The sequence below is a fragment of the Equus caballus genome, chromosome 2 (assembly GCF_041296265.1).
Source record: "Equus caballus isolate H_3958 breed thoroughbred chromosome 2, TB-T2T, whole genome shotgun sequence".
In the NCBI taxonomy this organism is placed as follows: domain Eukaryota; kingdom Metazoa; phylum Chordata; class Mammalia; order Perissodactyla; family Equidae; genus Equus; species Equus caballus.
The window spans coordinates 18,324,892-18,351,713 of NC_091685.1; the positions used below are offsets into that span (position 1 = coordinate 18,324,892).

Sequence of the window (26,822 nt, forward strand, 5' to 3'; positions counted from 1 at the left end):
CCAGCTGCCATTGTCTTAAATTAATAACCCCAGAGAAGAGAAAGCCAAATCTCCCAGAATCCCTATGTAAGAGTACTGAAGAGTGCTCCAGCTGGGGTCACGTGCTCATCCCCGGCCCAGTCAGTGTGTCCAGGGAAAAGGGTTCTACAGTTGGTCATGTCTGGGTCACATTCCTATTCCTGTGACCAGGGAGGCAGCGTCTATTACTAGGAGAAAAGGATGAGAAAAGTTGCTAGTCAAGCAAAACCAATAGCCACCAACTCTCTTGGGGGCATTTGTTGAAGTGATCTGGAAATTTCGAGGTGGGCACAATAGCTGGGCCTCAACTCGGACCTGGGAGACTGTCAGGATCAGAGGCAGCTCCCTCTCAGGCAGCATCGTTTCTCTTTCCTGGGGTCTCTGCTGCCCTCTGCACGTCTTCTCCCATCTTTATCTGCCGATCGACTCAGTCGGCTCACAGAGTTTCTGCCCTCTTTTAGCTTTCTCTTGCACATAATTGCAACTTGCTAAGGTTCATCCGAGTCTCTTAGAAGCCAATTATATTCCATAGCATCCTCAGCATCTATTCCATTGGTTGACTGTCCAGCACCTGTTTCCCAATGCCAAATTCCTGAGAAAGAGAAATTTGATTGGCCCAGATCATCTTTTCAACCCAGACCACACAGGTCAAAGGTCACTGGACAGCATGGGGAAGGTTCACCTTTGCATCAGGTGCTCACCCTCATCCAAAGAGCCACTCTATACGTTCTTCCTAAAGGACCTCCTCCTCATGAGGCACTGGAGAATAACTGACCCCTTCCTAGAGTTGCATTATCTATTGTTGCATAACAGGACACTCCAAAACTTAGTGCTTAAAACAACAACGATTTATTATTTTTCATGATTCTGTGGGTTGGCTGAGCTCAGCTGGGAGGTTTATTGCTTTGTGTGCTGTTGGCTGGGGTCACTCAACAGCTGCTGTCCCACCGGGGTGAGGCTAAAACAGCCAAGATGGCCTCACCTATATGACTGGCAATTGGTAGTGACAGTTACCTGGGAAACCACTCTTCTCCAGTGCCTTCTTATCTTCCAGGGACTCTGTGCCTCACCATCTGGCCTTTCCGGCAGGACAGTCCAGACTTCTTTACATAGAACCTGGCTCCCAAGAGGGCAAAATGGAATCTGCAAGGCCTCTTAAGGCTTAAGCTTGGAAACCGCATAGCATCACTTCTGCTGCATTCTATTAGTGAAAGCAAGTCAAAGCAAGGCACTGTGTCAACTCAGATTCCGCTCCACTTCTGGCTGGGAGGAGTGTCAAAGTCACATTGCCAAAAGGCAGGCAGGATGGGAGAGAGTTTGAGGCCCTCTGTGGAAACAATCTACTAAGCCTGGAGAAGGGCGAGTCTAAACAAACATTCCCCAATCCTAAAACTTTTTATTATTATTGTTATTTCCCCTTCCCCCCACACAAAGTTTGTTGGGTTCCTCCCAGGACGTGGGGAAGGCTGGGGAGATCCCACCATTCTGTACTCCCTCCCAGTCAGATGCCTTCCAGGCTAAGCCAGTATTTTCTTCTGCTGCTCCCACTCACCTGTCCATACTTCTAGGCTCACAAAGAGATGCCCCTTGTCTGCTTCCTGGCCTGTACCTGGGATGGGTGGCATTAGTGTCTGCACCGCAGGATCTGCACCAAAGGAGACAATGCCTGGAACTCCAGGACCGTGGTCCAAGATTCTTTGGTTGCAAGTTTCCTTTTCTCCCCTCCCTGCATGTCTCTTCATGGCATGTAACTAACCACCCCAAGCTCGGCAGGTGGCACCTGGGAGTGAGCGCTCCCTGCTGGTCATCAAGGGGCCAGCAAGAATCCGGGTTGAGCGTCCCTGGGAGGCTCTCCGGTCTGGATCACCCGCCAGGCGGAGAGGAGCCTGGTCTCACCACAGCCTTCACCAGTCCCTTCGCCTTAGTGGGGAAGAGCTGTCCGCTGTGCGCCCGGCTAGGAGCAGGCTCCTGCTCATGGACACAGTTGTCCACCCACCACCTCCTCCCTGTCCACGGAATGGACTAGGGTCTAGAGAAGGGGATGCCGCTCAGGGTCCCAGGGTTCTGGTATCAGAGCGGAAAGAGGGGGGCTAGCTCTTTTTTGGGGGCAGAGGGGGTTAACTTTTATTTTCTCCTTTGGGAATCACCATCCTGGGGGGAAAGAGTTGTCAAGTCTCCCCTCTCTTGGTGCCTGCGAGAGCCTGCGAAGATCATGATCCCCGCAATCCTGTATCCCCAACAGCCCCAAGCCCCGCTTCAGGCCCCCTCCTCCTAGAGCCAATCCCCCATTCACTTGGTGCGTGGAACGGTCTGGGAAGGAGAGCTCAGTTGTCCCGAAATACACATACAAGAGCAACGACACACGGGCATCCGAGAGGGCGCGTTTAGCACCCCATCGGCACCCCCCCCGCCAACACCACGCCCTCCCGCGGGGCTGGCGCTCTCACTCCCGGCCGCTGCCCTCCCCCTTCTCACGCCCGGGACGCGCGTCCCTTCTGCAGCCCCGGCCGCTAGCTCCGCGTCTCCTCCGCCGCCTGCTCCGGCCGAGACGGGGCAGAGGCGGAGCATGGAACCCGGGGCGCCCCGGGAGCCCCGCGAGCCCGGGCCGGGGGCAGAGACTGCCGCGGCCCCGCACTGGGAGGAAGCCAAGACTTTCTACGACAACCTCGCGCCCAAGAAGAAACCCAAATCGGTAAAAGCAGGGCATGGGTATGGGAGGAGGGCAGGGGAAGGGTCGCCGGGGGAGGGGTGGTAAGCCCCCTGGAGAGGGACCCGCGGCGCACCTCCAGGAGGCAACGCAGCCCCTCAGCTCCAGAATGCGCCCGGCGGTTGGCACCGGCTCGGGTTTATTTTGGGAGCTCTGCTCCGGTGTTTTTTTCGGGGCTCGGGTTCCACGCCAGGATCCCCCTCCCCCACCCTGTCATCAGGGCCGAGCTCGGGGCCGAGCGCATTCCCTCGCCCACAGCCCGGGGAGTGCGGACAGCACTTGTTGGCAAAGCCGGTCCTTGGCATCTGCGGAAGCGCCCCGGACTCGGGTAATCCGACTCTGGCTCCTTGCTGTGCCGCTCCGGTTTCTGACGTATGGGCACCGGGATCCACACTCGAGCCTCTGTGTTCAGGCTCTGGGCTTGGGGCGCTGCGCTCCCCGCATCCTAAGGGAAGGGAACTGCGTTGAGATCTGTGCTCCGTGCCCCTGGTTCCCGGCTCCCGAAGCTGGACTCTGCGCCCCAGCTCCGGGCTCTGTCCCCTCGCAGTGGGCCTCAATATCCCCGGGATCCCCGTGGTGGTCTCGGCTCTCCGGGACTCACACAGAGGAAAGAGTTCCTCCCCCCATCGGACAAGTTCATGATGCTCTTCTTGGCCGCTGGCCTTGCTCACTCCAGCTGCCCAGATCTCAGAGTTTGAGGAGGGAACAGAGGACAGAGGGTGGCTCAGAGCATCCTCCAAAGAGCCTGACCTTAAAGCATCCAGCTGCTTCCCTCCAAATACCCTTCCCCACGAGGCCCACCCTGTCAACAGGCATGTCCTGTAGCACCTCTAGGCTCGGCTCAGCAGTGGGGAGTGAGTGATGAACTAGGCTGAGTCCCTGCCTCGGGAACCCGCAGTGCACTGAGGGAGACCCTGGATGTGGTGTGTGCTCCTACATGATGCAGTGGGAGCATAGGGGAGGTGTGACTGCCGACTCAGGAAGGCTTTGTAGAGGTGGCATTTGAGCTGATCTGAAAGCCTGAGCAGGTGGAGTTTCCCAGGTGGAGGGGGCAACAGGATGGGCAAAAGGCCTGGAGATGTCTCTGAACCTGAGTGGGAGGATGCAGAATCTTTGGGGAAGAGCTGGAGGGGTGCTGCGGACCCATGGAAGGCCTTGAACGCCGTGGTAAGGAGCCTGGACCTTATTCAGTGGGGTGAGGGGTTTTAAAACCGGGTTCTACCGAGGCCCATGTTTCAGAGGGTCTGCACACATGTGAATCCAACCTATTTTCTTTCTCCTTCCAACTATGTTTTAAACAATTAAAAATGTATAATAAAACTCAGCTCACTCAAATGTATTATGTGGACAGTTTAGCACCCTGGAGACCATTAACACATTAACTTATGTGGCAGGTTGGTTTTGTTTTCTTCTGTTTTAGCAAACCTCAGGATAAAGCTTTTCCTGTGCTCTATTTAATAAAAGAGTATCTTGAGATTGCTGACAATTGTTGCTGAGTCTCTTGAGGCTTGCAGTTTAAAACAAAACAAAACAAAAAGCCTTTTACCATTTGCAAGCACTTATTGGTGCGAATCAGGGCTTTCTCAATACTGTGCAATTAACGAACAAACGCAGAAACACACTGACTAGATGATGAAACTTAAGTCTGCTCCGGCATCCTGCTACCCAGTTTCAAATTTGTCGTCACCCGAACAACTGTGTTGTTTTCATTGGTTGATGTTATAATAAATACAGCAAAATACATTTGAATTTGTAAAATAAATTTACACCAGGAAAATATGGTAATATCTGTTTTACATATTACAAGACTTCATTTGAATAAAAGGTCAACCTACTTTTTTAAAAAGCATGAAAACCATTATGGAGCTATTGCCAGATTTTGCAGCAAGGGATTAATGTGGTCCTATTTTCATTTAAAAAGATCCCTCTGGGGTAGTGTTGTGGATGGACTGGAGAGGATGCTTCTGGCAGCAGGCAGACTGGTGAGGAGGAAGCTGGAGTACTGTCATGGCCTGGGGGATGGAGAGGAGGGGATGGACGTTGGAGACTAGAGTGGTGAGTGGAGTTCATAACCCATTTCCTCTCCAAGCACTAAGGAAGCTGGGAGCTCAGGCCCAGCTGTCGGTCATGACCCCTCCATCAGCCCCCAACCCTCACTGTTTTCTGGGAGACAAGGAGCTTGGTGGCTTCCTGGCCCCCACTCCTCCCTGTAGTAGCCCCTCCTCCCACAGGCTATTTTGGGGGCTTTGGGCCTCATGGGCCACATCCGGGCCTGGCCTGGGCTTACTCTCATTCCCAGGAGCCTGAGTGAAATATTTAACCCCCGAGACCCATAGGAGGCCCTCACCTCATGGGGTCAGACGACTTCCTCAGTCCGGACCTATCTGTCCCCCTCTCCTCTGGAGCCCTTCTCCCTCTAAGTCCTTCTAGAAATAACAGCTTCTGGCCATGTCTCTATCTTGAGCCCAACAGGCAGAATCATGTTGGCCTAAATGAGAGCTCCTCAGGCAAGCTGGGTGGGGCTGGGCGGCCCTCCACTACCTCCACCCTGTCCCCCAGCCCCGTGGAAGACAGGCAGAGCTGGCAGGACCCTGGCTCCCTGGAGCCCAGTGTTCCCAGGCTGAGTCCCTGGTCTGGGATAAGGGTCTTTCGGACCCAATTCCCAGTCTGGAATCTGGACTTCTTTCTGATTTCCGGAGGAACTGTCCTTAGGTGCACCTGACAATATGTGACGGGGTGGCCTCTCTCTGCAGCTGGGTCCAGAGGGTCCCTGAGTGCTTGGTTTCTCCCGGCTCTGATTAGCCCCCTTCACCCGTTCCTTCCACTCCACCTGGAGCCTGGACAGACTGCTTGTCTCTCCCAGCTGGGATGCACATTTCCTGCAGCAGCTCCTGCCCTCCGGGCCCCTGGACTCCCCCTTCCATGACAGGTGTCAGAGCAGGCTGAGCGGGGAGGCAGGGTCTTGCTCTGGGGACCTCCATTCTGAGGAGAAAGAGAACCCTGCCCTTAGAAACCTCGGTCTGAGGCACAGCGCCCCTCACCATTTCTCTCAAATCTGGACAGGGAGGGCTGTGTTGGGGGAGTGTCCCAGAGAAGTGCCTGAAGTAGCAGGGGCGGGATCTTCTGGGAGCGATTGAGGAGGGGCACATTGGAGGGGCTGCTTTGATGACAGAGGCTAGGCTAGAGGCCAGAGACTGGGGATCTCATCCTGGCTCTGCCTTGACTTTGCTGTGCAACCTAGAGTAACACTCTGCCTCTCTCTGGGCCTATTTCCCCATCTGTAAAAGAGGGAAGTAGAGACTCCTGAGCCCATACAGCCGGAATATTTTTCTTGTAATGGCCAGAGGTGGGATAGGGTGGGGTCTGGGCAGATCAGCCAGAGGGGACGCAGAATGCTGTAGTCTGGAAGGGACTGTGGGACAGAAAGTGAGGAGTGAGACCTTGGCTGGCTGCCTGGGCTGGAGCAGCCAGCTTGGGAACCTGCCTGAAGGGGCTGGGAGGGCAGCAGGCTCTCTGTCCTTGAAGGGGTGATGGGCCTGTGCCTGGGGCAGTAAGCCCAGGGGGTGGGGCAAGCTCAGCTCGTGTCCTAGAGGCCAGATGGCTTCCTGGGTTTATGAGAGTGGGTCTCCCCACTCCCCCAACCCCAGCCTTACCATCCCTGGCCATCCCTCTGCCACCCCTTTTCTTAGGTCTTTTAACTTTACCTTCTTTCCTTGAAGGCTCACAGTAGCCGAGGCGGGTGGGAGGTACCCGGCTCAAGGACACACAGACACACGAGGGTGGTTGGCACCTGGGAGAGGCACTTGGGCTGAGCCCCAGAGGACAGGCCGTGTCCTGCCACTGCCTTCCACTGACACTCCAGTCCACATACGCCATCTTGGTTGGGGTAAAGGTCAAAAGCAAACTGAGGTGTACCTCACCAGCTTGGGGAACTCTCTGGTCCTCCATTCCTACTTTGAGGTTCTAAAGTTTCACTAGCCGCTAGCCATTTGTAGCTACTTAAGTTGAAATTGATTAAAATTAAATATAATTAAAAATTCAGTTCCTCGGTCTCACTAGCCACATTTCAAGTTGCTCCGTAGCCGCATGTAGCCACACGACAGCACTGGACATTTGTTTCTATTACTGCAGAAATGTCTACTAGATAGTGCTCTCGATAGGATGGCACAAATCTCTGCCTTGGGGATAGAGCTTAAGCTCCATGGGGGCAGGGATCACACTTGTATTGTTTCCTGCCGTGTCCCCAGCACAGTGCCTGTCATGTGGTAATCACTCAATGTCACCAACTGATTAGGATCCAGGCTTGATTCCAGAGAGAAGCAGGGGTTGAGTGCGTGTCCACAGAGCTGTCAGGAGACGCCAGAGGTCTCCTGATACGTGAGGTTCATTTATGAGTCTTGCCCCCAACTTGAGCTCCTGTGTCTTCATCTGTAAGGTGGGAATCACGGTCCCAGGACCGCTCAGGTCACAGAGATGTGGTAGGACTCCAGATGTCTGTGAATCCATTGGTCTCCCACATTCTCATCCTCCCCAAGGATTGTAAAGGCTCCAGCTGCTATCCGTGGTGGCCTGCTCCTGTTCCCATTCCACTGGAGGTGGTGAAGGAGCTCTGAGGCCATCCTGGGGCCCTAAGGAAGGCCCTCTGCAATCTAGCACCTGCCTACTCTTCTGGGCTCATCCACACCCGTGCCCATGACCTGAGCTCTGCTCACCCTTGTGAATGCACTGTGTAGCTGCACACCTCCTCGTGCCTTCCTTGTGCCCTCCTCCTCCTTCAAGAATCCACTGAGGGGCCAGCCCAGTGGCGCAGTGATTAAGTTTGCATGTTCTGCTTTGGTGGCCCGGGGTTCACTGGTTCGGATCCCAGGTGCGGACCTAAGCACCACTTGTCAAGCCATGATGTGGCAGGCGTCCCACATATAAAGTAGAGGAAGATGGGCATGAAAGTTAGCTCAGGGCCAGTCTTCCTCAGCAAAAAAGAGGAGGATTGGCAGCTGATGTTGGCTCAGGGCTAATCTTCCTTAAAAAAAAAAAAGGGAATCTGCTGAAATGCCTCCTCTCCGAACGCCTCCTCAGAGCCCCTGTCGTGGAGACTTTGCCTGTGTTCTGTCGCTCATTTCAGTCCCTTTTCCATTTGTGTTTACCTGTCTTTCCCCTCTACCAATCTGTGACTCTGAGCGTGGGAGCCAAGTCTGTACCAGGCAGAGCCCACAGGACTGGCACAAAGATCCAGTAAGCAATTGTCAAATTTGCATCAACCAAAAAAAAATTCTCTGAGCACCAACTATATGTCAAGCAATCTGAACAGATTAGGGCACTGATTTCTAGTTCATGTTATACTTGTCATGGCAAATACTGTTTGTTATTGAAATATACTACTTAAAAGTTTGCATGCATTAAGACTTTACTGAGCACCTACTATGTGCTAGGCACAGTTCTAAGCACTAGAGAGACAATAGATGAACAAGATAGTCGTAATTCCTGCTCCCTTAGAACTTAAGCCTGGTTCCTGCTTCCTCCCTAGAACTCTGTCTAGAAATTGGAATAGTTAAATAAGTGATTATAACTGTGTTAAATTTAACTAAAAAGGAAACCCATAGGAGAGGTAACCAGCCCACCACTAGGGGTGAGGGAAGTCTTCCTAGAGGTGACATGTAGTTTGAGACCTGAAGGTTGGGTAGAAATTAGCTGGATGGAGAGTCGGGGAAAGAGCAGATCAGGCAAAGGGAACGTCATGTGCAAAAGCTCAGAGGAAGAGGGGAAGGTGTGCTGGGCATGAGAAAGGGCAGACTGAGCAAAGCAGGGTAATGGGAAGGTGAGAGTGGAGCGAGAGGTGGGAGTCTGTTGTGAAGGGCTCCCTACTCCGTACTCAAGGCTGCTGAAGAGAGCTGGAGAAAAGTGGGCGCCATTGGAGGGGGGTGCCACGATCAGATCGGAACTTGAAAGAATCCTCTGGTGACAATATGGGTGACAGATTGGAGGGGCGCGAGATGGTGAGGGACTGGACTATGGTAGGGAAAAGAGAAAGAATTGGATGGAGCCTAGCAGAGTGGACAGGTTTGGTGATTGACTGATTGGGGTAGGGAGCTGAGGAAGAGGGAAGCCTTGAGGTGACTTCGGGCTTCCGGCTTAGGTGATGAGCGCATGGTGGGGCTGAACAGTGAGGTGAGGAAAGGAGGGAGGTGATCAGGTTTGGGGGTGGAGAGGGCAGCGGGAATTCGGCCTTGGGCACGTTGAACTTGAGTGTCTGTTAGTCAACTGGGGCAGTTAGAAATAGGAGTCTGGAGCTCAGGAGAAAGATCTGGGCTGGAGATAAATTTTCTTACATGATTATCATGTTTCTGGGCATCATTTCTTCCTAAGGGCATGGAGCTCTCATTTTCTAATGGAAACCATCTGGAGATCATCTTGAGCATCAGTCATACTCTGACTACAAACACTGTATTCATTTTCCCATTGCGTCCAGATGGCCGACTAGATTGCAAACTCCCCGAGGGCATATCCCTCACATCCGATCATGCTCCTCGGTGGAGAGCCATCATGTCTCTCAGTCCCCAGCTGGGTCCTGCACCGAGGGGTCCTGACCCTGGTCTGCCCCAGCCCAAGGCTGAGCCTCCTAAGAGCAGAGGCTGGGCCTGGGTCGTCTCTCCATCCCCAGTACCCGGAGGGGCTGGCACATGAGACCTTCCTCAGGGGAGTCTGAGGGAGGGCCTTTCCTCCGCACCCCTGCAGCCCAAGCCTCAGAATGCAGTCACCATCGCTGTGTCGTCCCGAGCCCTGTTCCGCATGGAAGAGGAGCAGCGGATCTACACAGAGCAGGGCGTGGAGGAGTACGTGCGCTACCAGCTGGAACACGAGAACGAGCCCTTCAGCCCTGGGCCGGCCTTCCCCTTCGTGAAGGTGAGGGCCCCTTCCGCCACTCGCCACACAGTGCCTTTGTGGGCATTAGGAAAAAGCACTCCCATGGGTGTTTGAGTAAGGAAAAGGGGCCCCCTCTGGGCAAATGCCACCCCACAGGAGCACAGCATGGCAAGGGAACAGAGCCATTGCGGGAAGAAGAGGCCACCCTATCCTCTGGACTAATGCAGCCCCACTCCAGGTAACCCGTGGGTGAGTGGGATGTGGGCTGGACTTTGGTCACTCCCCCTTTTAGTGAGGCACCCCTGAGCAATAACCAACCCGTACAATGGCGAGATTAGGAGGAGACAGTCCATGGCCACTGATGTCACCCCAAGCCTGGCCCCTGACCTCCCTCTCCTCCCCACGTTGGGTCACAGCTCACCCCTCCTCCCCAGCCCTGGCTCCCAACTCCAGGTGTCAGTCCCTGGGAGTCTTAGCTGGAGGGTCCCCTCTCCCATCCAGGCTCTGGAGGCTGTGAACAGGCGGCTGCGGGAGCTGTACCCTGATAGCGAGGATGTCTTTGACATCGTCCTTGTGACCAACAACCACGCTCAAGTGGGTGTCCGTCTCATCAACAGTATCAACCACTATGGTGAGCACGGGGGCTCTGGCCATGGGACACCCCTACCAGATGCCTGGGGACAGGGCCACACCTCTGCAGGGTCGGGTAAACTGGCTGGAATGTCAAGCCCAGTGGTGTGCCTGGCTCTTTAAAAAAAAAAAAAACAAGAGGGAAAGAACCCTGATTGTAGCATTGCCATTTCAGGGTGTGACTATTCCCACCATGGCTAATTTCAAGCTATCGACAGTTGAACACTCTAACTGGCTCCAAAAATCCCTGAATATTTAACATTTGGCTCCTGCAAGCTGGCTCCAGCCAGCTCCAGCACACTGTGGCACAGGCCCCGCTCCCTGTGTGATCGGGCAGGGCACTTGCTGCCTCCGTGCCTCAGTTTCTCTATCTGCAATGGGGCTAACAGGCCTCAAGGCTGCTGGGAGAAGCAGGTGCAGTCATCAGAGTGAAGGAGCTTTGTGTCTTTCTTCAAATGCTTGATTGGAAGTAACAGACCCTCCTGAGCTAGCTGAAGCTGAAGAGAATAATTTCTTATTAGGCCGCAGCGGTGTCTCTTAGAACCACAGGACATGAAGGAGAATTGGGTGCACAAAGGCCTGGCTCCAAGTACTGGAAATTTCTTCTGGGCTCTTTTTTCTCTCTGGGCCACATGAGCCGTTATTTCTGCTTCTCTCAGCAAGTCTGTTCCCTTTTTCCCGTGTCTCTCTCTCTCTCCCCAAGCTATGTTTCTCTGCTTTTCCTGAATATGGCCAAAATTTACAAGTTTACAAGTGCTTGTTTTAAGCAACCAAGAGTGGCCAGTTGGCATTTTTAATCCTAATCTGAAGTTCCTGGGAGGAGGGGTGATATTCAAAATATTTAACCACCTTGTGACACAGGCACTGAGTAATCAGGACAGATGCCACCTGTAGTGCTGGAGAAGGGTCCTGCGGGGCTCCCGTGCCAGCCATTTCTCCTTCCATTGCAGATTGTCCTGCATGAGGGGCTGGGGTAGTGATGGGGTAACAATTGGCTCAGAGCAGCAGCCGTTTACCAACCAGCAAATATTTTACAAGCTGGCAGCCATGGGTACTAGGTGACGATCAGTCCCGGCTGGGAGAGAATCTGGCTGGCCTAGCCTGGGTCAGGTGCCTGCCCTGATCCAGTCAGCTATGGCTGGGGGGTCAGTCATGCCTGGGGGACCCACATTTTGTAGTACTGTCATTCCCCAATGAGAGGATGTTACTGTGAGCCAAGCAGTTGCTCCAGAGATGAGATCACCCCCATTTCATGGATGAGGGATGGAGGGGCTCAGAAAGGGGGAATGCTGGCCTAAAATCACTCAGAGAATCACTCTGCTGCCCCACCACCACTCAGAACCAAGATGGCGTCCATTGGACATGGAGGGACCACTCTGAGGCCCTGAGAGTTGGCCCCGGCATCACCTGGGTACTCTCTACCTCCTCCCCAGACCTGTTCATTGAGAGGTTCTGCATGACAGGTGGGAATAGCCCCATCTGCTACCTCAAGGCCTATCACACCAACCTCTACCTGTCTGCTGATGCGGAAAAAGTGCGGGAAGCCATTGATGAAGGTGAGTCAAACTGGAGAGGGAGAACGTGGGGACTCTGGCAAAGGGGTCCCAGAGGAGGAAGGCCTGGTCCTAAAGCTCTGAACAGGTGCTAGGGGTTGCCATGGTAACTGGAAGGGGCATACCTTCCTCAGTTGCTATGACCTGTTCTGTAAACTCTGAGAACAAGGCCTCACCTATTCCACTTATTGCCCATCTGTTCCACTCTCCCACCTCCTGTGCTACCATGTTAAGGATGCTTTTACTCAGCAACATCACCCAACCTTCTGTTTCCATGGAAACCTTCCTTACAGCTCAGAAAGCTACCCCCCCTAAGAATCCTCCAGGTCAGTAGGAGATCTGATTCCTGTGTGACCATGGGCAGCCTCTGCCCCTCTCTGGGCCAGTGAGGAAGGAGATCAGTATCTAATCCAGCCTGAGCAGTGGGGTCTGGGAAATAGCTAGCATTTCCAGAAGCTGGGCTGGCCAGTGTTGAGACAAGTCTAGGAGACCCAGCGGCAAGTACTGACGAAGAGAATTTCCCTCCCACGTGTCTCTTTCAAGGGGCCGCTTTGGGTGGTATCCATAGTCTCAGTGCTCCCAACAGGGTGTGTATCCATATTGTACATGGAAGAAAACAGGCCCACAGAGGAGGAAGGACTGCCCCACTGCCCAAGAGGGCCCCTCAGGCTGAACGCTACTGGCAGGTTTCTTTATCAACCAGCAATGTATTCATTTTCCCTTCCTCTTTCACGCTGTCTCCTGCCTGGAAGCCTGGCCTCTCTCCTCACTGATGCCTCACTCCTCTGATCTGCTTGGGGCTCCAAGAGGCTTTCTTTGACCAGGGACCAGAAGCCATTTCCCTAGACAGGTGTCACATCCTCTGGTTGGGCCCTTGGCACTGGCCTGCATGTGTGCCTCTATATACGTGTAATTTGAGCTCAGGCTAGGGAGCAGAGGACAGTCAGGAGGGAGGCCCTGCCCAGGGTGGGGGTGATTCTGGTTCATTTTGGCTCTGGTATTGGCAGAGCTGAGAAGGTGCCTGGCCTAATGCCCAGGGCCTGATCCTACTTATAGCATCCTCAAGCTGGTGAAATTGCTGTGGGGCTGGCACTGCTCGCTCCTCCCAAAGCTCTGCCTATGCCCAGCCCCTATGACCCTAGATTCCCAAAGGGCAGGGCTGAAGTAGCCTTTGGAGAGATGGAGAATAGGAAAGGGACTGGGCCAGCTGCCCGGTCCCCAGCCTCCTAGCACTGGCTCTCTGTTGTCCACTGCAGCCCTAGTCTGGAGCCTGGGTTCCCGGGAGGCATCCTTGAGCCCCCGGAGAAGCCCTGGGTTGCAGAGAATCTGTGCACATGGTTGAATGTAATTAGCACTGCCTCCTGTAGCCAACCACGGCCAGGCTGCCCTGAGTAGAACATACCTGGGTACCACTGTGGTGGTAGACTGAGGGTGCCCACACCCACCCCACCCCAGACTGCAGCCTGGGATCTCAGCCCTGGACAGAGCTGAAACGCCCTGAATTTTACCTTGGTCCAGAGAAGGGGAGGGACCTGCTGGAATCAACAGCAAGAGAATAACTGAGGCCATGTGAGGATCAAGGCTCCTCCCCAGCCACCCTGTAGGTCTGCATCAGGGGCCTCTGAGGAACTCCTGGGACAGCAGTGGCCTGGAGGACCCTTCCTTCCAACCAGGACTGACGTTTGGCTGGTCCACACCAGCATGACCTTACTAGATATTAAAGTATTGAAATTCCTCCATACTGATTGATAGCTGCTCCTGCCTTGAGTCTTCTGAGTGCCCCCCTGTTCCCTCGGACACCCCCAGACCTTCCCACAAAGCAGCAACTCAAAAGGAAACCCTGGCACAGGCCGGGCCCTCACAGCCCTACTCAGAGCAAAAGCCACAGTCCGTCCTTATCGGCCAGCTTTTAAATATTCTGAATATTAGCCCTCTCTAGCCTTGCCCTGAGTCCTGGGTGAGGCAAGTGGGGCGAGGGTAGCCTGACACAGCTGTCTCCTGGCCCCAGGCAGCTGAGGCAGGAGCCAGGGGACCCCTATTGCCTGAGGAAGGCAGACGACACTTGCCTCTCTCTGCCCAGGGATCGCAGCCGCCACCATCTTCAGCCCCAGCAGAGACGTGGCTGTATCCCAGAGTCAGCTGCGCGTGGCCTTTGATGGGGACGCGGTGCTCTTCTCGGACGAGTCGGAGCGCATCGTCAAGGCCCACGGGCTGGATAGGTTCTTCGAGCACGAGAAGGCCCACGAGAACAAACCTTTGGCCCAGGTGCTGCACACACTCCCCAGAAGCCCTGAGTTGAGCAAGGTGTCTCCCCAGAACGTGCCCTTGGCCGAAACCTCCAAGCACAGAACCAAACCCCAAGCTTGGCCCAGAATCCAGCCAGGGCCCCTCACCAAACCTCCAGCCCTCATCCCTCTCGCCTGACCCTTGGCTCCCCTCACTGAGCTTCTACCCCTTCACTGAGCCCCCAGCACTGCAGTCCAACTCCCCCTTTGAAGCCCCCTTCTCTCTCTAAGCCCCTCTCTGTAGCCCCTACCTCTTCTTCACAGCTCCCCTCCCTGAAGCCCCCATCCTCTCTCTAAGCCCCCATCCCCTCTCTGACGACTCCATCCCCTCTCTGAGGTCTCTATGCCTTTTCTGAAGTCCTCACCCCTCTCTGAAGGCCTCATCCTCTCTCTCTGAAGGTGCCATCCCCTCTCTGGAACCCTCATCCCCTCCCTGAGATTCTCCAGCTCCTCTGAGTAGGCTGCCATCCTCTCAAGAAGCCCCTGTTTCCCTGGCTGGTTGAAAGGAGAAGCTGGACTGGTACCCCTCACCCAGGCAGGGAGATCCACCTGGTGTGGGGTCTGTGGTGGCCCATCTGCTTTGGGCCACACCAGCCCTTCCTCCCTGCCATCCATCCCTCAGCAGGGGGGCTCAGGGACCCTCACTCACCCTCTGTCTCTGTGAGAGCAGCATATGCCCTTGAGCTTGGTGGAAACTCCCTGGGGTTGCAGCTGTTGGGATTCTCCAGGCCTGCTGGGAGCTGCTATTTGTACTTTTAGCAAAAATCTGGGTGCTCAATAATCCCAGAGCCCCTCTCTCCAAGAGCTCAGCGGGCTTCCGTTGTGGCCCCTGAGTGTTCATTTCACTTCCGTTAGTGGTTCCTCTAAAATCCTCCGGAATCCAGGGCAGGACAGTTTTCCCACCAAGTGGTAGGCAGAGGCCCAAGAGACCACTGCTTGCTCCGGGTCACCCAGCGACTGAGGGGTCTCCAAGATGAGAAGCCCATCTTTCCTTGTTTCCAGCTGCTGTTAGTTTTCTTCTTCCTCATCATCTGGTTCTTTAGTCACATGTCCTCATTCGTTAAGCTTCATTGTTCTGGGCACTGTAGACAGTAAATCCTTTCCCTGACCCTAGAGTGCTGGAGCAGGACACCCTCGGCCACCTGCGCACCCCGGGAGCAGGTTGATTTTTGCCAATTACTCGTTGGTCTGTCTGTCCCAGCTGTTTGCAGCTAGAGTCCATTCTGATTGGAGGGTACCTGTGCCATAGTTTCTAAGTATTTTTAATATCCTCCCTGCTGATGAGCACAGAAGGCCACACTTACAGAGCTGCAGAGCAGGCACCCATGTACCTGGGGACACATGGATGGACATACATAGTAACAGCTTCCCTGATATGGTTATCCTGACACAGACATCCCCAGCCCCAGCAGTACCAACACCCAGACTGACATAGGTACCTACGGTCCTGTTGATGCACACAGTGGCCTGAGCAGGCAGAGCAGAAGTGAGAGATTTAGGGATCCGGAGAAGCTCTCCTTCGCCTAACAGCAAGATGCTAGTGCTTTAAGTAGGAGCCCAGCTGGAGAGGGGGCAAATGTTTGGGAAGGGAATGAGCTCACAGTGTTCCCTTGCCTTCTCATAGGGCCCCTTAAAGGGCTTTCTGGAGGCACTGGGGAGGCTGCAGAAGAAGTTCTACTCCAAGGGCCTGCGCCTGGAGTGCCCGATCCGCACCTACTTGGTAACGGCACGCAGTGCAGCCAGTTCCGGGGCCCGGGCTCTCAAGACCCTGCGCAGCTGGGGCCTGGAGACGGATGAGGCCCTGTTCCTTGCGGGAGCACCCAAGGGCCCCCTCCTCGAGAAGATCCGCCCACACATCTTCTTTGACGACCAGATGTTCCACGTGGCTGGGGCTCAGGAGATGGGTACAGTAGCCGCCCATGTACCTTATGGCGTGGCACAGACACCCCGGCGGACTGCACCTCCAAATGAGGCCCCATCTGCACAGTAGCTGAGCCCCCAGCTTCACTGACCCGCATTGCTCCAGGCTCAGCTCCCTGTCATTCTTTGAGTCACACAGTGGCCCCTCCTAATTCCTCACCATTCTGCCCTTCCGCATGTCTGCCCTCGTCCCTATGAGTGCTGTACTTGTAGGAAACTATGCAGACTGGCCCAGCATTCTTACCAGCCCTCCTTTTGGGCTGACACTGTGCCATGATCCTGGCTAGGAAAGCAAGACTGTGCAGCGTTGCTGAATTTAAGGGGAAGTTGATGGAACTGAGGGTGGGAAGGTCAAAGAAGCCAGGATGCCTCAACAGTGACTTAGGATGAAATTTAGCTCCGTGTAGTGCAAAGAACACTGATTTGAGAGAGAAGGGATGTGGCTTCTAAGCTCCGTCCTGGCATTAACTGCATGATTTTGAGTAAGTCCCTTCCATTCGTGGGCTTCAGTTTCCCCATCTTTTATGTGGTTTTCAAACTCTCCTTTACCCTTAGAAGCTTGGTTTTATAAGATTGCCCTCTTTGAAGGAAGCATTCTGTGCCAGGGCTGCTGCTGGTATAGACGGCACCTTTGTGCAAGTTACAGAAGGATGCTGTCTCCAGAATGAATTACGAAAAGGCGGCCCTTCTTCTGGGCTGCTCCAGTCCCATGCTGGGATACCCAGCTTGCTTCAGGATATAGCAGGATATTTCAGCCCCCACGGGCACCTTAGTCCGGAGGCCTTTGCTATATGGGCAAAATGCAAATCGTCCCATAGCAATCCTACCTACAGTTTTATACGTTTGGGAACCACTGGAAAAGACTTATCCGCTTCCTGTGATCCTCGAATCTGAGCCATCAAGGGGTCAGCCGCCAGATGCAGGGCTCGTGAGAGGAGCCTGGGGGTGAATTTCCCCTGCACGCAAACTCTCCTCCAGCCAGCAGGGGGTGCTGCAGGCTCTTCCTGGGGAGGAGCTCTAGCGGCAATGGGCTCAGTGCTTGCTTTGCCTTTCCCTTAGCCAAAGTTCAGTTGTTCCTGCCTGCCAACCCCCTCACCTCAGCCCTCACTTCCCCAATTATTGCCTCTTGCTGTGCTGCCAAGCATCTCTGCCAATGGGGAAAGAGGAAGAGTATCAGGGTTTACTGTTGTGGGCCCAAATGAAAGGGAAGAAAGTTCAGTGGCTGCAGTGAGGGACGTTGTCCAGGCTGAGCCCGAGGGAAGGCCTGTCTGGGGCGATGTGGGGAGGTCTGGTCTGGGGCAGTGATCAGTTAGAGAGGAAGGAGCTGAAATGTGCGATGGCAAGATTCTCCAGCCATGGGATCGTGCATGGAGATAATGAGCTCTCCGTCACTGGGATGCTGTGCAAGGGACTCCAGGATAAGGTGACTTCCCCCTGCAGTGCACTGATGAATCCTCCACCCCAACAGGAGCCCCTTCGTCACCACTTCTAGGGGAGAACTGTCACTGCTTGATGAGTCAGCCTCCTCCTTTGCTGACCAGCCTAGCTCTCTCCAGAAGGAGGGCAGGAGCACCAATGGCTGGTCCTCAGGAAGACCCAGAAGGGGTGAGCAGATGTCTGTGTGGGGGGCTGATTGCCCGGCTCCCTGGGGGAATCCTAGCTGTGAGCAAGCACTTTGTGAAGACGGCCAAAGGTATCACGGGGGTGCGGGAGTGTGGGGGGGAGCCTGGAGGTGTGTGCAGGAGAGCTGGAACGCTTTTGAGAGCAGAAAAGGGGGGAAGGGCCACCTGGAGCCTGACCTTTGTCCTTCTGAGGACTCAGCCCAGGATCTGAATGGACACAGGTTCTGGGTATTATAGAGTAGGGTAGTAGTTGCAGAAAGATAATCCAGGAAGGAGAAAAAAGTGAGAAGACAGAGGTGGTTCTTGAAAGGAGCAGCAGTTTGGGCCAGAAGTGCTGGGCTGGGCTTTCACTATCAGCCCTGTCCCGCTGGGCCTCTTGGAGGCCTCCAGGAGGCGGGTCCTGGGAGGAAGGGCAAGGCTGTGCTGAGTGCCCGGGGCGGACGCCCACTGCCCACGGCTGACTGCCTGATCAGGGGAAGGGCAGGTGATGAAGATGTCCTTGTGCAAGGTCATTTCCATCCACAGCCAGCATCCTTCTGGCCAACAGAGGAGACCTCAGGGCAGAGGGCCTGGTTCTGAGCTCCTTCCCCTGCCCGCGCCCCATCCCAGCCAAGAGATACTGTGAGACCTGAGAACTGCCTCGAGGAATGAAAAGAAAGTGAGAAGGACAGCTCAACTCAAGTCACCTCGGATCCTGGCTGAACCACGTAAGGGCTTCTGCCACCTCCCCTTGACCCCCTCGGATGAGCCTTCAGGACTCACACAGCCAGCTGGTGGTCCACAGAATGGCATTAGGCTATGATGACCACACATACGCTATGAAGGCAGCACCAGATGTCACCTAATTAAGACAAACCCCAGGGATCCTGGGAACCAAGAGGTCCTGCCCCCAGAGCCTAGTGATCAACACCTGATTCTTCTAGGTCTCCCGGGAAGCAGGCAAATATGATGCTGGAAGCAGAAAGATAAGCCACCATTAATAGAAATAGACAGCCATGGGCAATGAGAGACACTGGGGGTCCAAATTCTATTATTGAAACCATAAATGAGCATCTCAGGCCTGGAAAAAAGGCTTCTAGTAGCTGGAATAAAAGGCGAGAAGTCCTGGGGCAGGCTTAGGCAGCTGCCAGACACACTTGATCGTTTCAAGCAGGGAGGAGGAGCCCTGGGGCGAGGAGCGTCGTGTATTTCATCACCAGACAAATTCAAAAGCCAGGTGAGCACAAAGCCCCAGGCCCAACTCTGGCCTGCAGCACTGGGCAGAGGGGCCACAGCTCCCGAAATCTGGACCCCTGTTGCCAACAGCACTGCTTCTGCAAGTCCTGCGGAACACTTCCAGGAGATGCCTGCCAACGAAGTCCCAGACTCAATGGAAACTGCCACTTAGCAGAAAAACAGAAGCCCTGTTACTGCGTGCTAAGACGGCTAAGAGGGCTGCAAAACAGCCCCCTCCCCTTCCTGAGAGCCCAATAGGAAGGGTGGGAGTGCAGCAGAAAACGCCAGAAGAATTCAAAACCAGCAAGAAGTTCAAATCCAAAATGGTCTGGCATTATAATGATATTCAACCAGTGTGCACCAGTCCAGGCAAACTGGTGCTTAAAATATTGAAATACCTCTGTAACCATTGGCAAATCGCGCTGCCTAAGCCCCTGATTGCTGCTGAGTAGCCTCCGCTGGCCTGACCCCTCCACTGTGATCAGTGCTTCCTCCCATGATCCAGCAAAAGGGTCCTCAGGAGGCTGCACCAGCATGATGGACAGTGTCCACTCTGTTTGGTGGTGCCCCGGCCATACTGATTTAGAGGGGCGAAGTAACTTGTCCAAAGTCACACAGCTAGGAAGCGGCAGCACGGGGACTGAAGCTCGTGTCTGTCTGATGCTGGGACTCAGGCTCAACCGTTTGCCATATGGCCCGTACACCTGCTTAGAGGCGGCAATAGAAGCTTCATAGCAAAGGAGTTCACCTGATAGTCAGTTCACATGTTGACCTCCTGCATGTTATTTTAATACACTTGAGTGTGTACATTTTTGTTATACCTTCCTAAATAACTAAGAATAATTTAAAGCCAAACATTTGCAGCCCCCCTGAAATACCTCCAAACACCCCCAAGTTCTATGAAGGCCAGTCTGAAGACCCTGCATTGGGCTAACACAGGGTTGGCAAACAGTGGTTCCTTGGGCCAAACCTGGCCCACCCCCTGTTTTGATAAAGAAACTTTTGTTGAAACACAGCCATGCCCGTTTGTTTGCAGATGTCTATGGCTGCTTTTGCACTGCAGCAGCAGAGTCGGATTGTTTCAACAGAGAGCACGGAGCTGAAAAGATTTATCTTTACAGACAAAGTTCGCTGACCCCTGGGCTAAGGCAAACCTCCCTGGACCACTCCTCAGTGCGAGAGACCAGCTCACATCCACCGAAGCATTGGGAGGTGGAGGCTGGCTCTGTTGCCCACAGGGCAGCACGTGGGAGCTCCATGCCCACCTGCAAGCATTGTTAGGGCTGCAAAGAATTGCAGAGTTGATGCCAACACAGCAGACCCTTGGTGTCTGAGGATTAAGACTTCAACTTTTGACTATTTTCAAGTGACCCATGGCCTGTTGTCATTTGAAATGTGGTTGATGCACAAATTTGACTCGGGTGTGCCCTCCCAAGCTGATTAGTGAGGGGCAGGGAGCAGGACCCCTGGCTGGGGTCGAGCCCAGCTGGCAGTGCAGCATCTGCTCAGTGTGGCTTTCTTGTTCTCAGCTTGTTATTGCCCTCATGGGGCCTCTCGAGGAGTGATAAGTGCTGGTAGACGGATGGGCCTTGGTTAAATATTAGTTTTGGATAAAGCGAAGTGCCCCGTGTTGACTTTAGTGCTCAGATCTCACGAGTCCTCCACATGTTCTCTGTGGCAGCAAGAACAAACTGTTCACGACAATGGTCCCAGTGAGCGCTGTATCGGTGCAGAAGTTACTGATCAAGCAAGAGATAAAACTCCAGTGAAAGATGGAATGGCAGTTTTCCTGTGGTATGAGGGTGTGAGCAACAAACACACATGCCTCATGATGGAATTGTGGACCAGGAGAAATCTAGGACCCTGCAGATCTAGGGATTTACTAAGGTTCCAGGATCCACTGCAAGAATGGCAAGTGCGGAAGCAGTCCCACCTACCGCCATGGTTGATGTCGCCATTCCATCATGATACTCTTCTCCGCTAAGCCTAGACTTGGCCTCAGAATCCTTCTCAACCCAGCATTCCAGGCAGCCACTACATGAGGGATGGAATCCTATTTTGCTGTCCTTTCTGGTGTTGGGTATTGCTTTCCAGGGAGCATGCAAGGCCCTGAATGTTCATTCTCTGATGCTGTGGTGTGACTCTGAGGATGCCAGGGTCTCACCCGACTCGGGCAGAACATAAAGACGAGGGAGACTAGCATCCTGTAGTTGGTGGCTCCCTGAGGAACTGTCCTGGGTTTCACCCAGTCTTTGAGCAAAGTAAAACCCCCTCCTGCCAGTAGGTGGCACTGCAGGCCCACTCTCAGCCTCTGGCCTCGGTGGTTTCATTCACTGGTTTATTTTTCTCTCCTGCCATGTTACTTGGTGCAGTGCTGGACTCCTGCAGGTAGCTAAGCCAAAAAGGACTTGAAGGGCTCTGAAAATGTTTGCTAAAAATACCTGTGTGAGAAGCTGATTGCTCTTACCAACAACCACTGTGATTGTGTGTATGGACACACCCCTGTGAGTGTGTGCAACAGGATAAAAACTGCATGTGTGCATGTTTATGTGGGTGTGTGTAACGAGTCAGAAATCTCTGCTGACAACTCTGTGTGTGTGTGTGTGTGTGTGTGTGTGAGTGTGAGTGTACAAGATGGTTATCTCTGCTAACTGAGCATCCTGGGTTCCACATACTGATGGCCAGCCCTGCTTCTTGGGACTAGTTCTGGCTGTTCCCATCGTCTCATGGGCATTAGCGCATGCTCCGGGCGGGGGCTGCTGAGGCCAGGCTTCTTATCTTTCTCTCCAGTTTCTAGCCTCTGGCCAACAAGGTCTTGGTCCTAACCCTCTGCCTCCCACCCCTAATCCTTGCAGCTTTGGGAAGGAAGTGGTAAAATCTGTGCTAGGACAACCCTTTTGGCTGTACCTGCTTCACCATCTCTACTTGTTTCTTCCCTTCCTCTGAAAGTCCAAGGCCAACATGCATAGTTGGGCAGATTGTGCACTGCACAAATTCAGATGGAGCCATTCACACTAACTATGACATAAAGTGTAAAAACCAGCCAATTCTTCCCAGCTGCCCTGGTCATCTCATGGCCATGGCTAGAAAAGCTGCCTTCTTCCCTGCCCCCCTGGCCCAGCCCAGCCTAAACTGGGATTCCTTCCTCTGCTTGGGTGTTCTAGTCTGGCCCAGAAGTGACTTATGCTTGGCTTTGATGAGGAATTCTCTCCCTGCTGGGCCATCCCCCAGAGACCTTTGGGATTCAATTTATGAAAGTGAAATATGGCTGGCAGCTTTTCAGTTACTCATCTTTGCAAAGTGAGAGGCCCCTGTAAGACTAACCAAAGTTCTGGGGACTGGTGTCACTGACTCCCACGCTCCTGGCCCGGGGGTGAATACACCTTCATGGGCCAACTGTGGAGATGGGTCTGCCACAGAATTAGGGTAAAGGCCTCAAGGCTAGGCTTGTAGCTGCCACCAAGCAGAAAATCATGAAGTCACCACACACTGGATGCCAGGGCCAAGTCACAAACCCTGATGCCCCCAAGGGCCAGGCAGGAAACAGAAAGGAGCGAAGAGGATTAGGCGGGGTCTTTGGTGAAAACGCTCTGTCGTCCGACACGGGTGCTGCCATGTGGGCATGCAGCCTGGTGTTGCTGGGTCTTCCACTCCATTTTTCAAGGGAAGCTAGAAATCTGGACTTCTAAATGTTGGCAACTGTTTTGAGTTTAGAAAACACTGCGCAGGCCAAATAAAACACATCTTGCAGGCTAAATCCGGCCCTTGGGTCTCCAGTCTGCACCCACTGGCCCAGGTCCAGGGAACTGGGTTTTTCAGAACCGAGTAACTGAGAGTGTAAGAATATTACCCTCAGACTCACAGAGTTTGAGATCTTTAAGAGACCTTAGAGATAACCTAGTCCATCCCTTGTGTGTTTTAAACTGTGTACATCCGAACTTCTTTATTAATTAATAGCACACACATCCTTAACTTCCGGTTTCTACTTAAAAGTATCTCAGTACCTCCAATTTAGGACAAGATTTGAAATGAAGCCTCTACACATGATGTGCTTGTATCTACCTGTCAGAAGCGCTGTTTTATACCATTTGCTTTATGAAAGCTCTACTTTTATCTTTTGCAAACATGGACCGCCCAGTCTTCCATATAACCTGACCTCCTTGGGTTGTTTTTGATGGTACATCTTCTAAGTGCCTCCTTAAACCGTCGGAGCATGTGTTTCTTCATTTGCGTGACTTTCCTCGCCCCGAGGATAACACTGCTCCTGCTTTTCCTGGCTTTGCCCCTCCCTGGGCTGCTCTCAGCCCTCCCCAGGCCCCAGCTCTGTCTGGCTCTGCAGCATTTACCCAGTCACAGGACAAAAGGGTGCTGCGTGCTTGTCAGTGTGGATCCCTCTCACTCCCCATGCTTGTCCTCTACCTTAATTTTGCAACATGGGCCTCTGCTTCTTAAAAGCCATTCAAATAAAAGAAGACTTTAAAAATAAACGTATACTGTTGTGTTTCCCCCTCTCACAGTTGTAATCACACACTGGCTTAGGGTCCCCTCAAGAAATGCTAATGGGGACGCGTGTAGTGAACAGGCCTGGGATCAGTTCCCTGATGGCTGCGAGGGTCTCTCTGTAGACCCACTCCCTCCACATGAAGACCACCCCGAGGGGAGATTCTGCCATGGACGGCAGCCTGAGCCCATCAGAAGGCAATCTTCCCCCAGCAGTGCTCTTGGCGTGGACTCAATGTCCCCATCTGGAACTACCAAGCGGGGGGTGGGGCATGGGGTGGGAGGAAGAAGAGAAGCTAAGAAAGGATGAGAGATGGAGGAAGAAGGGGGTGACTCAGACTCCAGCCGCAGACTTCCTCCTGCGCCTCAGCCCCCCTCCACAGCCCACCCAACCTAGGGCCAATACTTCTGCACCATTCTGTCCACCACCCTCCTTTCTCTTGCACTCCCCTTCACCTCCAGCTGCTGAGCCCCTGTCACAGTGCATCTCAAACACGATTTCCTCAAATAGGCTCCCTCAAAACTCTGTGCATCGTGAGGAACAGATCACTTCCTCCCTTGAACAATATTTACGTCCATGGCTCTTTCTTCCATAGCCCAAAAAGTCTCTCCAGCTTCATTTTGGTGTCCCCTAGCCCTAAATAGGTGTCAATAAAAGTGCCTGTAAGTGAATAATTGGATTAGGGCTGACAGGACTAGGCCAGCTGCTGGCAGCCAATGTCATTTCTGAACTGGTTGTAAAGTATTTTGAATATCTCTCCTAAAAAGATCACCAAAGGATCACCTGTGGCCTGTTTGAGTAGGAAACCAAAGGTATGGGAGTCTTAATGCATATTAGTTATTTATTGTGTGTAACAAATTACCCCAACACTTAGCAGCTTAAAACAATAAACATTTATTATCTCATCATCTTTTTTAAAGATTGGCACCTGAGCTAACATCTGTTGCCAATCTTCTTTTCTTCTTTTCTCCTCCTCCTCCTCCTCCTCAAAGTCCCCCAGTACGTAGTTTTATATTCTAGTTGTGGGTCCTTCTAGTTGTGCTATGTGGGACGCCGCCTCAGCATGGCTTGATGAGCAGTGCTAGGTCTGTGCTCAGGATCCGAACTGGTGAAACCCTGGGCCGCCAAAGCAGAGCGCGTGAACCCTACCGCTAGGCCACGGGGCCAGCCCTGATTATCTCATGATCTTTGTGGGGCAGAAATCAGGAGTGGCTTAGCTGGGTGGTTCTTGCTCAGAGTGTCTCCTGAGGTTGTAGTCAAGCTGTCAGTTGGGGCTGAAGACTTGACTGGGGTGCTTTCAAGATGGCGCACTCACATGGCCATTGGCAGGTAGCCTCAGTTCCTTGCCACAGAGCTGCCTGAGTGTCTTCACAACACAGCTGTTGGCTTCCCCCAGAGTAATCCAAGAGAGAGCAAGGCAAACTTGCTTTAAAAAACTGTCTTTTCTGACCTAGCCTTGGAAGTGATGTATCATCACTTCCACTGTGTTCTGTTGATCACACAGACCAACCTGATGCAGTGTGAGAGGGGACCACGCAAGGGTGTGAACGCGAGGAAGTGGAGGTAATTGGGGGCCATCTTTGAGGTTGGCTCACACGTATTATTATGCCTCCATCAGCCAGGTATAACTCGGGACTTCCGAGTTTATCTTAACCATTCCCCAGCCTCCAGTCAAGACCAGCTCCAAATGTGCCTCCTTGATTCTCTAACCTGAAGTCCCCCACCTTCCCACCCAGTCACCAGGGACAAGGAGAAGTGTGACTCCTCATCCATTTCCTTCCTCACACCTCTCATCCAGCAGATTCCTTCAGGGGCCCTGGGGTCACCTACTTGGGAACGTCATGGAAACTTTGCGTTCTGACATGTTTTGGTCTCACTGTGAAGTTTTTATAATGTCCGAAAGACCAGTGGTACCAAAGCTGCTTACACTGGTTTGTAGCCAATGAACCATGTCCAAGGTGAGGGAAAGGGCAGGGGTGGAGGGAGGGGGGAGGCAGGGCTGGGGAAGGAGGTGGCCCAGCGCCCTCTCCTGCTCCGCCCTTGGGTGAACAGACCAATCCTCTGATGCCATAACTGAATCCTGTACTTTCTGACATGATCTTGAACTGGATTTGGGAGCAAAAACCCCATGATGTGGTAGAGATATGACTGTAGCTCGGAGCAGTGGGATGGAGAAATTGTGGACATAATTCTTTCTCCTCCTCTGTGCCCTCCCTTTTCACCCTGCAAAGCACATCGGAGACCTGAGAGCTACATGTACTCTTTCTTTGTCTTTCCTTTCTTTTGCTATTGGTGGTCAGTTCTACTTGCCAACAAGTCATTTTAAAAAAAACATTTTTTGTAAAGAGGTAACTCAAGGAATAAAATTACAAATTTGCATCATAACAGTGAATAGAATAGACTCTCTTCTAAACACTTTATGCAAATCAATTCATTTAATCCTCTCAATAAGCCTACGAAGTAAGTACTATTATTATCCCCATTTTACAGATGAGGAAACTGAAGATCAGAGAGGTAAAGTAACTCACCCAAGGTCCACAGCTAGTAAGTTGTAGAGCCTGATTTAACCTCACATTGGCTGGCTCCAGAGTGTGTATCTTAAGTGCGACACTATACCGACTCTCCCATGTATATTTTTAAGATAAATGCATGTAAGAAAATTTGAGCTTACATTAACTGACCTTGAGCTATGTGCCCCTGAACCTCAGGAGTGGTACAGATAATTTTCTGCTATTTGGGTCACTCTAGGGGAAAAGTTGAGGAGTGGTCTTTCACGGGCACCTCTGTAAGAAGCAGAGCCATCTTTCCAGAGGCAAAAATACTGATTCCCCCCACAGCATGCTTTTTGGATCTGGACGGGGAGGCGTGAGTGAGATATTCTCATCCACGTCTCTCAAAGGAGAAAACCAACTCAGAGAGGGGAAGTGACCTGACTGAGGACACGCGCTAGTAGATACAGAAAGGAAATTTAATACGAGGCTGTTGCTCCAAATTCGGCGCTATGCCCTCTCAAACACCATATTTTCACCTGCCTTCATCTGAATCTTCATCCTCTCATTCCCCTGACAAAGTCCCCCTTACAAGCCCTGAGAAGATCGGAGTGATTTAAAGCTCACCCAATGTTACGATACTGCGGGCACAGCCCAGGTGCAAGCTTGTCACCTGCTTACTGCAAAGCATGTCCTCTCTCCAGACCAGGGGAGATGGGTGGGAAGCTCTACTTGGCAGCATCAGGGCGGGGGCCAAGCCGAGAGCTGTGTCCTGACTATGCCCTGACACATAGTGGGTGCTGTGCCTGGGCTCCTGAGGATTTCCATCAGCCCCAGGAAGGACAGCTCCCTGAGGAGGCGCAGTCAGGGAAGGTAAGCAGACAGTAGCAGTATGGGGCGTTCAGGCTACCATAAGCAGAACTATGAGAGTACAAGGAGGCAGTATCAGTGCCCAAGGGAGGCTGGACAGGCTTCCTAGAGAGGGGCTTATGTGCTGGGCTTTGAAGGCTAAGTAGGAGTT

General features: G+C 53.1%; 1 protein-coding gene across 2 annotated transcripts; it reads left to right on the forward strand.

Annotated features, from left to right (window-relative positions):
• The first annotated feature begins 1,945 nt into the window (after positions 1-1,945).
• On the forward strand, positions 1,946-23,298 carry NT5C1A (5'-nucleotidase, cytosolic IA). Of its 2 annotated transcripts, XM_023632754.2 has the most exons (7): positions 2,489-2,710; positions 4,647-4,780; positions 9,458-9,625; positions 10,088-10,217; positions 11,650-11,772; positions 13,850-14,034; positions 15,679-23,298. In XM_023632754.2, the coding sequence occupies exons 2-7, from the start codon at positions 4,733-4,735 to the stop codon at positions 16,042-16,044; spliced, it is 1,020 nt and encodes a 339-aa protein (XP_023488522.1). In that variant the 5' UTR covers positions 2,489-2,710; positions 4,647-4,732; the 3' UTR covers positions 16,045-23,298. The 2 variants fall into 2 exon arrangements, with proteins under 2 accessions (XP_001916620.4, XP_023488522.1); XM_001916585.5 differs by lacking the exon at positions 4,647-4,780 and having other exon boundaries at positions 1,946-2,710.
• Positions 23,299-26,822: the final 3,524 nt, after the last annotated feature.

What these genes read in the sequence shown, in the direction of transcription:
- NT5C1A (XM_001916585.5), top strand. Translation starts at nt 2,585, where the DNA reads ATGGAACCCGGGGCGCCCCGGGAGCCCCGCGAGCCCGGGCCGGGGGCA. An exon ending in CGGCCTTCCCCTTCGTGAAG is followed by an intron (nt 9,626 to 10,087) that starts GTGAGGGCCCCT and finishes TCTCCCATCCAG; the next exon opens with GCTCTGGAGGCTGTGAACAG. An exon ending in CAACAGTATCAACCACTATG is followed by an intron (nt 10,218 to 11,649) that starts GTGAGCACGGGG and finishes CCTCCTCCCCAG; the next exon opens with ACCTGTTCATTGAGAGGTTC.